Source organism: Myxine glutinosa, chromosome 13 (assembly GCF_964187855.1).
Source record: "Myxine glutinosa chromosome 13, kmMyxGlut1.1, whole genome shotgun sequence".
In the NCBI taxonomy this organism is placed as follows: domain Eukaryota; kingdom Metazoa; phylum Chordata; class Myxini; order Myxiniformes; family Myxinidae; genus Myxine; species Myxine glutinosa.
This window is the reverse complement of record NC_136273.1, coordinates 79,364,988-79,381,917: the sequence shown is the minus strand read 5'-3', so window position 1 is coordinate 79,381,917 and position 16,930 is coordinate 79,364,988. Positions and strand designations below refer to the sequence as shown.

The window sequence follows — 16,930 nt, the reverse complement described above, 5'->3', positions numbered from 1 at the left end:
CTGCATTCCTGGAGTATCTCGTCAGGAAACCTCCACCCATCTTATTGAGGCTTCATTGTTGTTAAAAAATCCTTTTCAATGTTGATGAAAAACAGATACTTTCGGAATGTTTGCTGGTTTGAGCAAAACTTTGAGATTCCTCGCTGCAGGGATCCGACTTTGTGATCCTTTGCTCAAAGTCTCCCGTCAATGAAAACACTTCCCCCGCTGAAAAAAGACCAGCTCTGGGAAACACTTCATGCTGAAAAACCAGCGGCAAACAAAATGAAATGAGGCGTACATACCATTCACCATGTCACTCCGTGGCTTGAGATCCAGTTTGCTGAAAAGAAAAGAAATTCCATCGGCATCACAAAAGCAAAGTGACTGTCTAAAATTATATTAGCACCGAGTAGGTAATGATCCCAAGGGTTTGTAAGTCATCGCTTGCTCAGATGGGTGACCTGTGAGCAAAGGGCTGGCTCTACCATCATCTCTCATACACTCCCGAGCCTTCCACAAACAGCGTTGGCGAGAGCAAAAATAAATAGATAAATAAATAAAGAGGCTGCTATTAGAAAACCTGGTGGGAAAATCTTTATTGCTCTTAAAAACTCAAAATTGCTTTTTTCTGTATTACAACGCTGAAGAGCCCTGCTGTTTTGCCACGGGACATCTTCTTCCACCAAGCGGTTAATTGCGCTCATACATGATCCGGGCCACTTGATGCCAGCACAGCAAGTTTTAAAGTGGTTTCGCTGGCTGTCCAGCTGAAAACCACGGGGAAGTTGGCTAACAAAAGTTTTGATCTCGTAATGGAGTGTCGTCTTGGTTACATAATCGACAAGTCACCTTCAGAAATAATGGGGTTTTCCTCCAGAGGAACTGCAATCCAAGGAGTTGATTTCCAGCTTTGTACAGTTTTATGAGGTCGTACAATGTAGTTGTTGTATTCAAATTGTCTTCATTAGTCTCGCCCTGTCGGGGATGCGATACTATTGCAGTGTGTGTCCGTGTGTGTTTGTGCATGTCTGTGTGTATGTCCGTGTCTATATACAGTCACGTGAAAAAGTAAGTACACCCCATTTAAAGTTTTGACTTTTTGTCCCCCGTCGCACCGCGGAGTGAAAGGGGGACTATGGTTTTCCCCTCTGTCCGTCCGTGGGTGCGTGCGAGCGTGCATGCGTGCGTACGTGCATAAGCGAAGGACGGCATTCGAATTTGGTGTGTGGGTGCAATCCACGTCAAAATCCAAGATGGCCGCCGCCATGTATGTCTGACGCCATGTATGTCTGAACCTTGAGAGGAATATCTTGAAAAATAAGCGAAGTACCAACTTCTAATCTGGTGTGTGGGTGTATCTACGCATACGGAAGAACTCTATTGAAAATTGGGTCGCCACGTCAAAATCCAAGATGGCCACCGTCATGTATGTCTGAACCTTGTGAGCAGAATATCTTGAAAAATAAGCGAAGTACCAACTTCTAATCTGGTGTGTGGGTGTATCTCGGCATAAGGAAGAACGCTATTGAAAATTGGGTCGCCACGTCAAAATCCAAGATGGCCGCCACCATATATATGTCTGAACCTTGAGCAAAATATCTTGAAAAATAAACGAACTACTAACTTCTAATCTGGTTTGTGGGTGTATCTACACATGAGGGAGAAAGCTATTGAAAATTGGGTCACCATGTCAAAATCCAAGATGGCCGCCGTCATGTATGTCTGAACCTTGTGAGCGGAATATCTTGAAAAATAAGCGAAGTACCAACTTCTAATCTGGTGTGTGGGTGTATCTAGGCATAAGGAAGAATGCGCTTGAAAATTGGGTCGCCACGTCAAAATCCAAATGGCCGCCACCATATATATGTCTGAACCTTGTGAGTGAAATATCTTGAAAAATAAACGAACTACTAACTTCTAATCTTGTGTGTGGGTGTATCTACGCATAAGGGAGAACGCTATTGAAAATTGGGTCGCCACGTCAAAATGCAAGATGGCCGCCTTGCGTCTTCCACAATGTCAACTCGCATCACTTCACTGACGGGGGACCTAGGCGTAACGCTTGTTCAACATATTACAACATACAGCTATTTGATCTTCATTTCAACAATATTGATAGATAAAGGTGATATAATACAACAAATATCATGAAACATTTACATTTTGTAGTCCATTGTATTATTTAAATAAACATGAATGCAAATTTCGCATGTGGAAAAAGTAAGTACACCCCCACATTTATCACTATTTCAAATACCTAAAATTAGAATCAGGTGCACCAGCTCAGGTGCAAATGATTAGAACATCGTTAGAGAGGATCTTGGAGGAACCTGTCTTATTTAAACCTCAGACATTTAGTTTGGTTTGCTCTTTGTTGTTGAAGTGTGTGGCGTCACAATGCCTAGATCAAAAGAGCTCTCTGAGGCCTTCAGAAAGAAGGTTATAGATGCATACGAGTCTGGGAAGGGATTTAAAAAGATCTCCAAACAATTTGGAATCAATCATTCGACTGTCCGGAAGATCATGTACAAGTGGAGAAGATTCCAAACAACTGCCAACCTGTTCAGGCTAGGCCGCCCCAGCAAGTTCAGCCCGAAAGCAGACCGCAAGATGCTGAAAGAAGTCTCCAATAACCCCAGAATGTCATCACGGGACCTTCAGGTAGCTCTTGCCACTGTTGATGTCAAAGTGCACGAGTCCACCATTAGAAAGAGGCTGCACGAATTTGATCTACATGGGAGGTGTGCCAGGAGGAAACCTTTGCTGTCCAGAAAGAACATCAGGGCAAGACTAAAGTTTGCCATTGAACACCTAGGCAAAGACCAGCACTTCTGGAACAATGTGCTCTGGACAGATGAGTCAAAGGTAGAGCTATTTGGCCACAGTACCAGAAGACATGTTTGGCGTAAACCAAAGACAGCATTTGACCACAAGAACCTGATACCAACTGCAAAGCATGGTGGTGGAAATATTATGGTTTGGGGCAGCTTTGCTGCATCAGGGCCTGGGCAACTCACCATCAAAGAATCCACTATGAATTCTTCATTGTACCAGAGGGTGCTTGAGGATAATGTGAGGCCATCTGTCGGAAAGTTGAAGCTCAACCGAAGGTGGACCTTGCAACATGACAATGACCCTAAACATACCAGTAAATCCACCAAGGAATGGCTGAAAATAAATAAATGGAGGGATCTGGAATGGCCAAGTCAAAACCCGGATCGAAATCACATCGAGATGTTGTGGGGGGATTTGAAACGAGCTGTGCATGCCAGAAACCCCTCAAACATCACACAGCTGAAAGAATTCTGCATGGAGCAGTGGGCAAAAATTTCTCCCAGTTGATGTCAGAGACTGGTAGACAGTTATAAGAAACGCCTACTTGAAGTTGTTTCTGCCAAAGGGGGCAAAACCACCTATTAGAGCCAAGGGTGTACTTACTTTTTCCACATGCAAAATTTGCATTTATGTTTATTTAAATTATACAATGGACTACAAAATGTAAATGTTTCATGATATTTGTTATATTATATCACCTTTATCTATCAATATTGTTGAAATGAAGATCAAATAGCTGTATGTTGAAATATGTTGAAAAAGTCAAAACTTTACATGGGGTATACTTACTTTTTCATGTGACTGTATGACCCAGAATCTCTTTGTGACAGGAATATGAGGAGAGAGGGTAGAGAGAGAGAGAGAGAGAGAGAGAGAGGAGATGGGAAAGCAGAGCAAAGAGGAAGTGAAAGGGGAGGAAGGCATCCCATGGTAACCCATGCCAAGAAACTGACATAATAGGGAGAATGCAAGACCCCCCCCACCCCCTCTCCTCCCTCCTCCCCTTCCTCCCCCAGATATCTGCAGGACACACGTGGTCCATCAGCAACCCCATTTGAGTGAAACTGCCTAAATCCAGCAACATTGCTCACCTCAACTTTTTTTTTCCTTCTTTTTTTTCCTGCCTGTGGAACCACCTTCCACACTCTCTTCATTCTCCGCATTCTTCCTTCCAGGTTTTCAAGTCGGCTGTTCACCATCATCTCAAGTATTCCCCTATCCAAAACCATGATGTTTTCTACACCTGTTTAACCTATCCCTCCCAAACTTTTTGCTGATGTATCCATCTTGTCCACGTCTTGCATTCTCCCCCATGCCTCATCGTTAACCTGCATCCCTTGTTTGTCCATTTCTGTCTACTTTCTCCCTTTGCACTGATATTGACGTTTCCCCTTTCTCTTGCTATTCCCTTTATTTTGTGCCATGATCTGTTATTTGGCCTACCTCTTCCACACCTTGACCCAGAATCTCTTTGTGACAGGAATATGAGGAGAGAGGGTAGAGAGAGAGAGAGAGAGAGAGAGGAGATGGGAAAGCAGAGCAAAGAGGAAGTGAAAGGGGAGGAAGGCATCCCATGGTAACCCATGCCAAGAAACTGACATAATAGGGAGAATGCAAGACCCCCCCCACCCCCTCTCCTCCCTCCTCCCCTTCCTCCCCCAGATATCTGCAGGACACACGTGGTCCATCAGCAACCCCATTTGAGTGAAACTGCCTAAATCCAGCAACATTGCTCACCTCAACTTTTTTTTTTCCTTCTTTTTTTTCCTGCCTGTGGAACCACCTTCCACACTCTCTTCATTCTCCGCATTCTTCCTTCCAGGTTTTCAAGTCGGCTGTTCACCATCATCTCAAGTATTCCCCTATCCAAAACCATGATGTTTTCTACACCTGTTTAACCTATCCCTCCCAAACTTTTTGCTGATGTATCCATCTTGTCCACGTCTTGCATTCTCCCCCATGCCTCATCGTTAACCTGCATCCCTTGTTTGTCCATTTCTGTCTACTTTCTCCCTTTGCACTGATATTGACGTTTCCCCTTTCTCTTGCTATTCCCTTTATTTTGTGCCATGATCTGTTATTTGGCCTACCTCTTCCACACCTTGACCCAGAATCTCTTTGTGACAGGAATATGAGGAGAGAGGGTAGAGAGAGAGAGAGAGGAGATGGGAAAGCAGAGCAAAGAGGAAGTGAAAGGGGAGGAAGGGCCTTAAAAAAAAAAATGTAATACGAGTCCGTCCGTGGTCACAAGTTTCTTTTTTTTTTTTTTTTTTTTTTTTTTACTTTTACTTTTATGTCGATACCAGTCTTGAAATGGACTAAAGCAGTTTACAAGGCCAGTCAAAAAAATATAATTTGAGGCATCCCAAGGTGGTATATCCATCGAAGAGAATTGTGGACATGCTGAGTTGCGTTAACAAGAGATGTCTGCTGTGACAGATGATGCTGTATCGATGCTTCAGGGTACAAAAATAATCTGCCGTTTCGTTGAAAAATCTTTGTCAATTTTTAATGTCTCAAAGTCTCACGGGGTTCCTTGTTGTGGACTAGGAAACGGTGCGCTTTTGTGCTCCGATGACTTTCGGGCTTGCTTCGAGGAAGTTTGATTTTATTTTATTTATCCTCAGTGGAAGCACATTTAGCATTTTGTTTGTGTTTTCTTTCAGATCGATCAATCAGCCAGTCCTTGAGGTAAAAGACTGGCTCTTAAGAGCTTGTTTGTTTCTGTAATCTAATTCTTCTTACATCACTTAAATGTAGCAACAATAGGTCCAGGGAATATTTTCCAAATGAAAAACGTTTTATTTACTTTAAGAACTATGAACATTACGATTACTTCATTCAGAGCTGAAACTTTGTGAAGAGACACACTTAACCCAGCATGCCAGAGTAGCTGAAAACAACACAGGGAGGGATTCATTAGGAAATCTTTGGAAGGCTTTTTGTCCATGAACATTGAATGCCTTCAGCTTGAGTATGCCGATGTTCTTTCATCGCGTTTCTTTTTCTTTTCTTTTCTTTTTCTTTTCTTTACTTTTTCTTTTCTTTACTTTTTCTTTTCTTTACTTTTTCTTTTCTTTTCTTTTTCTTTTCTTTTCTTTTTCTTTTCTTTTCTTTTTAATTCCTCCAAGCTGAGGAAAAATAAACTTTTGCCACGTTGAAAGATTTGGCAAGCATAAAGTAAAGTGGAAACTGGGGCACGATCGATGCTTTCTCACAATCTCATCTGCTGGCACAGCTATTTATGAAATATTGCTTTACCATACAAATAAGTCTCTCTGTGAAAACACAATTCTGGCCATATGAACTTTTGCTGATGTGTATATCCATGTAGTTAGCATGTATGATGGGAATGGAAAATCTCTTCCCTCAAAGTGCCCCCTCCCTGCCAACCCACTGACCATTAATCCAAACTTACAACAGGTTTTGGGCCTTTTTCTAAGTTGTTTCCAGCCAGTATCATAGATTTCCGAGGCAGCGATGGGTATGTTTCCTGATGCTAGTGGAGTATAAGCCGTGTTTTGCCCTTGGATTTTTATTCAAGGGGGGGGGGGGGGGGAGAGGGAAACTTTCTCAAAAACATACTTGCACAACAAGCATGGCTGTTTGACTGGGTCATCGGTTGCATACCCCACCATCATCACCGTTTTGGCCCATTAACCACATTACGGCTCTGATGGGGCAGGCTAGCACCAATACGGCACCCGAGGCAGTGAGAATGCATGAGACAAAACTATGCACCCAACAAAATGTAACACATCTCTGACATCTATACGCAAGAGCAACATCAAACAAATATGTCCTGTCTTGTCCGCCGAGGAATAATTGCTCCAGAAAACATCAAAAACATCATATCAACACATGTAAATAGCACCACAACTAATATACAATGCCAACAAGAAAGAGCACCAGAGATTGCAGACCCTCGCCAGGACGTGTTTTTAGTGGTTTTTAAGGCCTTTGTGTTAAAAGAAATATGGTGGCCGAACCGTGTGACCAATGACATTATTATTATTTTTTCTCCAACAATTTACCCCTAGATGACGCTCAAGAAATTTCATCTTGATCGGATGAAGTTTTATACTTGCCGAATTATTACGTCATAATGGAGGCACCTATGACATCATCATTAACATCTGTTATTCCCCATGGAGCGTTCTTTAAAATGAGCCATGTCTCAATTTTTTTTTCTATGCAGCGCTTTCAGAAATATAGAGGGGCAAAGTTTTTCGGTTTTTCCGAAATGAAAAGCTCTACGTGTGCACATTCTTTGTGCGTGTGAACTGTGTTGTGAACTTTGAACCTAATTATCTCCATTTTTTAAAACGTTTAAACGTAAACGAAAATATAATTGTCATTAAAATACCATAACTTCATTAATTTTCATTCAATTAACATAATGTATATATCAAATGAAAAGGAAAAGCATGGGAAATCAGATGATATCAAAATCTCAATTTTGAATTTTGCCCCCAAGTGTCTGCTTTTGCCAGAGCCAGTCATATATATATATATATATATATATATATATATATATATATATATATATATATATATATATATATATATATATATATATATATTAGATATATATAGATATATATATATATATATAGATAGATAGATATATATATATATATATATATATATATATATATATATATATATATATATATATATATATATATATATATATATATATATATATATATATATATGTATGTATCACTTCCGTTGAACTTGGGGACGACTAAGAAGAAGACCTTTGTTGGTCGAAAGCTTGTCGAAAATTAAAGATCGACGTCCTGAAGCGACGTCCGCGTCTGATTTAATCTCCCGATTATATATAAAAATAGATGGCTGTTCCTCCATGGGCAAAATTCGGGAAAACTGATTTTTTTTTAAAATGACATCATAGACGTGAGGTGAAACTTGAGGATCAAAAAAAAAAAAAGATGTGAAGTAAAATGGCTCCAAGATTCTTTTTTTTTTCTTTTTTTTTTTAGTTTTAAAGGTAATTATTGGACATCTAATTTTATTTTACACCATCCAGGGACATCGGTCGCGATCTTTTTCGATTCGGATTCTACTATTATAATATATTTTTAACGTATAGTAATACATTTCGGTACAACATTGAATCACAGTTTGATTGTTAACAGTGCATTGGTGAGCGGGTGGAGCGGCTGGGAGCGGCTGTGAGCGGGTGGAGCGGCTGTGAGCGGAGGGGGCGGCTGTGAGCGGAGGCGGCTGTGAGCGGAGGAGGCGGCTGTGAGCGGAGGGGCGGCTGTGAGCGGAGGGGGCGGCTGTGAGCGGAGGGGGCGGCTGTGAGCGGAGGGGCGGCTGTGAGCGGAGGGGGCGGCTGTGAGCGGAGGGGGCGGCTGTGAGCGGAGGGGGCGGCTGTGAGCGGAGGGGGCGGCTGTGAGCGGAGGGGGCGGCTGTGAGCGGAGGGGGCGGCTGTGAGCGGAGGGGGCGGCTGTGAGCGGAGGGGGCGGCTGTGAGCGGAGGGGGCGGCTGTGAGCGGAGGGGGCGGCTGTGAGCGGAGGGGGCGGCTGTGAGCGGAGGGGGCGGCTGTGAGCGGAGGGGGCGGCTGTGAGCGGAGGGGGCGGCTGTGAGCGGAGGGGGCGGCTGTGAGCGGAGGGGGCGGCTGTGAGCGGAGGGGGCGGCTGTGAGCGGAGGGGGCGGCTGTGAGCGGAGGGGGCGGCTGTGAGCGGAGGGGGCGGCTGTGAGCGGAGGGGGCGGCTGTGAGCGGAGGGGGCGGCTGTGAGCGGAGGGGGCGGCTGTGAGCGGAGGGGGCGGCTGTGAGCGGAGGGGGCGGCTGTGAGCGGAGGGGCAGGCTGTGAGCGGAGGGGCATCGGCTGTGAGGAGAGGGATCGGCTGTGAGGTGAGGGTTCGGCTGTGAGGAGAGGGATCGGTTGTGAGGAGAGGGATCGGTTGTGAGGAGAAGCAGCGGCTGTGAGGGGAGGGATCGGCTGTGAGGGGAGGGGGCGGCTGGGAGCGGGGGGGCGGCTGGGAGCGGAGGGGCGGCTGGGAGCGGAGGGGCGGCTAGGAGCGGAGGGGCGCCTGTGAGGAGAGGGATCGGCTGTGAGGAGAGGGATCGGCTGTGAGGAGAGGGATCGGCTGTGAGGAGAGGGATCGGCTGTGAGGAGAGGGATCGGCTGTGAGGGGAGGGATCGGCTGTGAGGGGAGGGATCGGCTGTGAGGGGAGGGATCGGCTGTGAGGGGAGGGATCGGCTGTGAGGAGAGGGATCGGTTGTGAGGAGAAGGATGGATGTATGCCATTGTTGGAGTGTCATTTGATGATACTCAGCTGTTCTGCTGATGCAGTGCCCCCTGTAGGTTAGAGCATGAATTTTCAATTTTGTCAGGGGACTGGTGATAACTTGCCTACCCTTCACGAAGAACACCGTGGGATTTCTCACGTTCACCAACTAATGCTGGCAGATGGGACGCCCAGTTTGCTATCGAGCACTGAGGGATGGCACACACATTGATGTATCGAGCTGCCTGTGAAACCCCAGGATTATAGTTGGGCCGCTATTCAAACCCAGCCAAGATGGCTCAGGAGCGAGTGTGCATCCATGTCGGCTATCCTGCAAGCCCAGTCGTTGCAGCAAAACCTGTACACCTTGTAAACCACTTTGTTATTAAAGAAAATGTACGAATCGCTGCACCGTCGCCATCATATTACAGAGAAGTAGGTCTTGGAGGCCGTCGGAGATCGGAGATTGGAAATCCTTGTCGCTTCCCAAATGAGGAGGGTTGTGTCGCGCTCCATCTTCATAATCATTCCCCCAGAATTTTCCACGAGAATTGCATCGTTTGAACTCGTAATTTAAGTGTGCGTATGGAATGCTGGGCTCCGGGGGGGTGCAGTACAGTTGCAGATCAGCTGATGGAAGCTTTGTGCCTGAAACTTCTCTCAGCAGTGGAAGCAGCGGGTTGCCAGTTTCTCTTTCTAATGTGTGTGGCTTTGAGGCGGGCAGGTAATTATTAGCACTGCAATTTTGCTCCCGTAATGGTTCATTTATCGCAACCCTGTTCTCGCACAGACTGTTATTTCTTCTATCTCATTTCCCTCTTCTCACGTCTGGAATTTCAACACGTTCAACCGGGATTTTTGACGAGGTGTTGATGTAACATTTTGTGTGCGAATCTGTGCCATGCAGGTTTTACCAGGTGCGTGTATCTTTGAAGGTACCAACGAAGATCCCATCAAAGATTGACGTGTCTCTTTCCAGGTCGGAAGGTAGGAATTGGTCCTTGCCCATAACTACTGTTGCTGATAATTTTACAATTGACCGCAGTGGTGTTGAATGGACACTGCCTTCAGAAAGTATTCACACCCCTTGACTTTTTTCACATTTTGTTGTGTTACAACCTGAATTTAAAATGGATTAAATTGAGATTTTTAATTGTTGCTTTTTAGCGGCCACTATTATCCCACCTTGTGGGCTCTGCCGGGGGAAGCTTGGTCCAAGTCTTTCACGAACCAGCCTGGCCAGGCCTGACATTCGCTTAGTTGGGGCAGGAATTTGGCATTTGGCCATGGTGCCGGCGATACTCACAGACTCTTTGCGAAGGACACCGTGGGATCTTCAACATCCACCAACCTATGCTGGCAGACGTAAAATCCACCAACCTATGCTGGCAGACGTAAAACCGGGACTCTCTCTCTCTCTCTCTCTCTCTCTCTCTCTCTCTCTCTCTCTCTCTCTCTCTCTCTCTCTGTCTCTGTCTCTGTCTCTGTCTCTGTCTCTGATACACATTGGTGAATCACCCTGCCTGTGAAACACCGAACTGAGTTTATAGCTGGGTCGGGATTCCTCACCCAGAATAGACAGCTTAGAGGGGAGTCTGCATACCTCGAGGCCATTCTAACAGTCATAATACCCCTTAATGTTGGTGGGTTTTTTTTTTGTTTTTTTTTTGATATTTTAACAAAATAATAAAAAATTAAATACAGAAATATCTAATTTGCATAAGTATTCAACCCCCTGGGTCAATACTTTGTAGAAGCACCTTTGGCAGCGATTACAGCTTTGAGGCTTTTTGGATATTTCTGTATCAGATTTGCACATCTGGATTTGGAGAGTTTCTCCCATTCTTCCTTGCAGATTTGCCCAGGCTCTGTCAAGTTATATGGAGAGTGTCAGTGAACAGCAATCTTCAAGTCTTTCCATGGATTCTCAATGGGATTCAAGTCTCCACGTTCTTGTTCTGAAGCCATTCCAGTGTTGCTTTGGCTGGATGATTGGGGTCATTGTCCTGTTGGAATGAAAATCTTTGTCACAGTTTAAAGTCTTTTGCACTCTGAAGCAGGTTCTCCTCAAAGATTTGTCTGTATTTGGCTTAATTCATTGTTCCCTCTATCCTTACAAATATCCCAGTTCCTGCCGCTTAAAAGCATCCCCATAGCATGATGCTGCCACCACCATGCTTCACAGTAGGGATGGTGTTAGATGGGTGATGAACTGTGCTCGGTTTCCACCAGATATACTGCTCTGCATTCAGGCCAAAGAGTTCAGTTTTCATTTCATCAGACCACAGATTATCTTGCCTCATGCTCTCAAAGAGTCTTTGACGCGCCTTTTTGCAAACTCCAAGTATGCTGTCATGGCCTTTTTCTCAGGAGTGGCTTCCGTCTGCCCACTCTCCGATAAAGCCGAGATTTGTGAAGGGCTCTAGAGACTGTTGTCCTTCTGGCAGGTTCTTCCATCTCAGCCAAGGAACTCTGTAGTTCTGCCAGAGTGGTCATTGGGTTCTTTGTCACCTCCCTGACCAAGGTCCTTCTTGCCCGGTTGCTCAGTTTGGTCGAATGGTCAGCTCTAGGAAGAGTCTGGGTAGTTCCATATTTTTCCCATTTCCTAATGATGGAGCTCACTGTGCTCTTGGGAACTTTCAACACTCTAGAAATTGTTTTGTACCCTTCCCCAAATCTATGCCTCCTCACAATTCTATCTCGGAGTTCTATGGACAGTTACATGGTAGATTGTCTGCTCTGACATGCAATGTTAGTCAGAGAGCCTACTACACTCTATTTCAACCCATAGCATACAAAAGGTTTGACCCCCTAGAGTTGTTGGGGGTATCAAGCTGAGTAAAAAAAAGTATGTAAGATTGACCCCCCCTGCTGGAACTAGTCACCAGACCCCCCTAAAATGACCCCAATAATGGGTTATTTCAACCCATCTCATACATGGACCAAATTTGGTTACAATATAGTGTCATGTCAGGACATTACAAAAATGTCAAATCTAACAACTTACCCTGCTGGAAAGGTGATGTTAGACCCCCCGCAAAGTACCCCCCAAAATGGGTTATTTCAACCCATCTCATACATGGACCAAATTTGGTCACAATATAGTGTCATGTTAGGACATTACAAAAACATCAAATCTAACAACTTACCCTGCTGGAAAGGTGATGTTAGACCCCCTGCAAAGTGCCCCCCCCCCCTAAAAACGGGTTATTTCAACCCATCTCATACATGGACCAAATTTGGTTACAATATAGTGTCATGTCAGGACATTACACAAACATCAAATCTAACAACTTACCCTGCTGGGTAGGTGATGTTAGACCCCCCGCAATCTCCTATTGCATATACGAACCAAATTTGGTCACGATGTACAAATATAACAAATCTAACGTTACCCTTCTGGAAAAGGTGGGTGATGTTAGACCCTTCCTCAAAACAATCTACACACAAAATACATGATACTTCAAATATATAAACTCACCATCAGTCAATGAGGATTACTATTTATTATCACAAGACTCAAACATTATTATCACAAGACTCAAACATAAACATTATTTCCATCCTTTTTCATTTCATCCATGGCAAGTTTTGTAGCTTGTGCTTCCTGTTGATACTTTGATCGGCAAATGGCATGATATTTCACTTCTTTTGCTGTGAAGTCAGCTCCACTTATCAGAGTAAGCATTCGGTTGTCTTGTTTCCAACCCGCAAATGTACGTATGTTATCTTCAAAGTTGGCTGTTGTGACATTCACTAACGTTAGCTCTTTCCTGTTCACCATCTTTCTTGCACGACTGCAGAAAATACATACTTCAGGGAATATACCTGTCCTATCTGTAGGTTTAGGGGTTTGGATATTTGACCTGGTCATTCTATTCACACTGCTGGATGGCATATTTTCGGTGTCTGGGGGCGTACCCTTACTGATCGCATCTCGATGTGCTTTAGACAAAGCGATGAATTTTTGGTAGCAGCTTCTATGATATCCATGCATACCATCTACCTCTTCAGGTAACACACTATCTGCATACTTTAGAGAACAACGCTTTCGTACTTCTAGAATATTTGTGCATCTCTTTAAAGTGTCGGGTGTGAAGAGAATAATAGCACCATGATCTACAGCTTTGCTTGTCCCTTCCCCGTGCAGTGAACAAATGGGACCTGCATTAACACAAAATAATTAAGGAAAACAAAAGAAAACAAAAGAAATATATGGTAAGCAAATTTGTTGAGGCTTGTGTTGGTCATGTTCAATTTGTCATAATTTGAACCTGTGTGGAAGGAATAAAAGCCCCCCCCCCCCCCCGGAATATACATGAAATAGGTAAACCTTGCGTGGTGAGGTTAAGGGAGTCATCTCTATGCAATACTGAGCATCAAGCTTACTTTTAAATCAAGGATAGGAGGGTGGACTTATATTTCAGAGTGACTTGCATTCCTTTCACACCAGCATCATTGCAACATCAAATTTCAAACGGGCCAATGTGCATCATCAAATTCTTAAAATATAAGGGATGTAATTTTGTACCTTGTACATTCTTTTTTACTGTATCCATTGTGGTATCTCTGTCAGAGTCCATCTGTATCTGAAAATTAATATCACAAATCAAATAAAGTCAGCATACACTACAAGTGTTGGTTAATGAAATCAGCATACACACTACAAGTTACAACTACAAGTATAGAAGTTTGATTTAACTATTAATCTCCATTGTAAGAGGCTTCTGAGCTTTATTAGTTAATCTTTGTAATAAGATTAAACATTTTAAATTATCAAACCAATGCATTTCAAATAATGTTTGATTGTTAAACATTTTAATATCCTCTAATGTGGAACAAATATCAACTTTGTTATCATTATTAACCAAAAGAAGAGGGGAATGTCAAGAGGAAAACATAAATTCTTCAGATTAAGTTTCCATACTTACTATATGAAAGCATGTTGCTTAAAAACTGGAAAATCTAGAATATGCAGTTCCTCAAGGAGGGGCTCGTTCAGTATCTGTGAAAGTTAAATACAAAATGTATTTGCTATTTGACCATATAATGCTCATGAAATTTAGGATAGTATGCCTACAAGTCAATCATCTCTGATTGGTTTCATTCAGGCTTCTATTATTATATTATATTTGATCATGTCATGCTATTATAAGTGCATCAACAATATTTTATTGGTTGTCCTCTATTGGCTTCCGTAGTTTACAAAAAATATTACCAAGGAGGGCCTAGCAAGGTCATTTGCATACTTTTACTAAACTAGGGGCATTAAATGATGATGTATGTCAATGTACAGACATGTCTTAAGCTGTTAAGTTGTTACATTTGATAATTTGTAATATCCTGATGACATGATTGTGACCGAAGTTGGTTCATGTAAACGATGGCTTGAAACAGGGGTACTTTGGGGCCGGGGGGGGGGGGGGTCTAACATCACCTACCCACTACCCAGCAGGGTAAGTTGTTAGATTTGATGTTTTTGCAATGTCCTGACATGACACTATATTGTGACCAAATTTGGTCCATGTATGAGATGGGTTGAAATAACCCGTTTTTAGGGGGGGGCACTTTGCGGGGGGTCTAACATCACCTTTCCAGCAGGGTAAGTTGTTAGATTTGATGTTTTTGTAATGTCCTAACATGACACTATATTGTGACCAAATTTGGTCCATGTATGAGATGGGTTGAAATAACCCATTTTGGGGGGTACTTTGCGGGGGGTCTAACATCACCTTTCCAGCAGGGTAAGTTGTTAGATTTGACATTTTTGTAATGTCCTGACATGACACTATATTGTAACCAAATTTGGTCCATGTATGAGATGGGTTGAAATAACCCATTATTGGGGTCATTTTAGGGGGGTCTGGTGACTAGTTCCAGCAGGGGGGGTCAATCTTACATACTTTTTTTTACTCAGCTTGATACCCCCAACAACTCTAGGGGGTCAAACCTTTTGTATGCTATGGGTTGAAATAGAGTGTAGTAGGCTCTCTGACTATGTCAACTGTGGGACCTTATATAGAAAGGTGAGTTTCTTTCTAAACCATATCCGATCGATTTAATTGGTCACAGGTGGACTCAATTCAATTTGTCGAGACATCTCAAGGATGATCAAAGGAAATCCGATACACCTCAGCTCAATTTGGAGTGTCATAGCAAAGGTGTTGAATACTTATTGACTCATGAAATTTCAGCTTTTCATTTTTAATGATCCCGTTAAAAATTATGAAAACAAAAAAATCCACTTTGACATTATGGGGTATTATGTGTTTATCAATGACCAAAAATCTCAATTTAATCCATTTAAAATTCAAGCTGTAACAAAATATTGAGAAAGTCAAAGGGTGTAAATACTTTCTGGTGGCAATCTACATACTGTATATTAAATGCAATCATGCCATTTTATATTACACATGTTTGGTTTCCCTTCATCTATAGAGCTGTGGCTTGAGTACCAGTTCACTGGTAATTCCCTGTTTGTCGTAAAAGGTGACAAACAGGGTTGGCGGCAGGAAGGGCATCCGGCCGTAAAACATTGCTTCAAAAAGGGGACCAAAAAACAACAACAACCACGGTCCCTGAAAAAGGCCAACCCCCGCTTGCGGGGAAAAATGGCCTCTAAAGGTGGTTTTAGAGCTGTGGCTTACGTGCTGCAGTTGTGTATAGCTTTTACGAATGTGCATTCCACCCTGATAGTCTGTGGTGATCTCCTGAAACTTTATTATGCTCCCGCTAGTGGAAGGCCAGAGGCGTTATGTTTTCATTGTCTGTCTGTCTGGCCACAGTAACTTGTGAATCACTTTAGGGATTCCAACCAAACATGGCATAATTATGGATTGTAATGCAAAGATTACCTGATTTTATTTTATCTCAAAAGGTCAAGCATCTAAGGTCATATGACCATTATCTAATAAACTTTTAAACCAGATATATTGTGACTCATTGTTTGGATTTCAACCAAACTTTATACAGGTGTGTCTTATATTACAAAGTTGAACTGATTGAATTTTTAGGTTGAGCACGTTAAATGTCATGTGCCCTTTGAAAATCATTTTTCAGACCATAACTTGAGTCTTTTGCGCAAGGTGTGTGTGTGTGTGTGTGTGTGTGTGTGTGTGTGTGTGTGTGTGTGTGTGTGTGTGTGTGTGTGTGTGTGTGTGTGTGTGTGTGTGTCGCTCTGTCTCGTTCTCTGTCTCTCTCATGTGACCTATAATTGAGATCAAATGTAAGTGTGACTTGACATCCGTCATGGGCAGAAAAATATCCATCGACACATTCAAGTCACATTCTGTTTTCTAGTTTTTGCCCATTTTTCTTTTTCTACTTCTCATTTTGCCATTAACCTTTGTAGTTTTTTTTTAAACCTGCACCGTGTTGCATGGTTACAAGACCTTCTTCTTTTTTTTTTCTTTTTTTTTGTATACAAGATCGAGGCTCGTGTAAGAGCTTACATTAATGACAAAAAAACAAACGGACACATAAGGCATATAATAAATGGAGCGGGAGACAAGATGGGGAGAGAGGGGGAAGCACACAAGTACAACATTTGAGAGCAGGGACATCGGGAGATCTATGGGAGGGAGAGGGCTTGGGTGGAGGAGGCGTGGGAAGGGGGGTGTGGGTGGGAGAGGTATAAAAAACACATGGACACTGCGAGGACTTCCTGGAAAGAAGTCGGTATTTCAGAAAGTGGATCTGGGGTGAATTAACGGGGGTAGAAAAGATCAAGGTTTTGGATGGGGGAAGTTAAGAGATGGTGGTGAACAGCTGTTTTAAAGACCTGGAGGGAGGAATGGGATTGAAGAGAGTGAGGGAGTTTGTTCCAGAGGTGGGAGTAAAGAGGAATGAAAG

The 16,930-nt window shown here is 43.1% G+C and overlaps 1 protein-coding gene across 2 annotated transcripts in view; it reads left to right on the top strand.

The window, feature by feature from the left end:
* The window catches only part of FAM135A (family with sequence similarity 135 member A), a 141,166-nt gene that overhangs the window by 24,507 nt on the left and 99,729 nt on the right, over nt 1-16,930 (top strand). For both annotated transcript variants that reach the window (XM_078767679.1, XM_078767680.1), the window contains exon 3: nt 9,987-10,066. In XM_078767679.1, the coding sequence (XP_078623805.1) occupies nt 9,987-10,066 (80 nt within the window). The remainder of the gene's footprint in view (nt 1-9,986; nt 10,067-16,930) is intronic.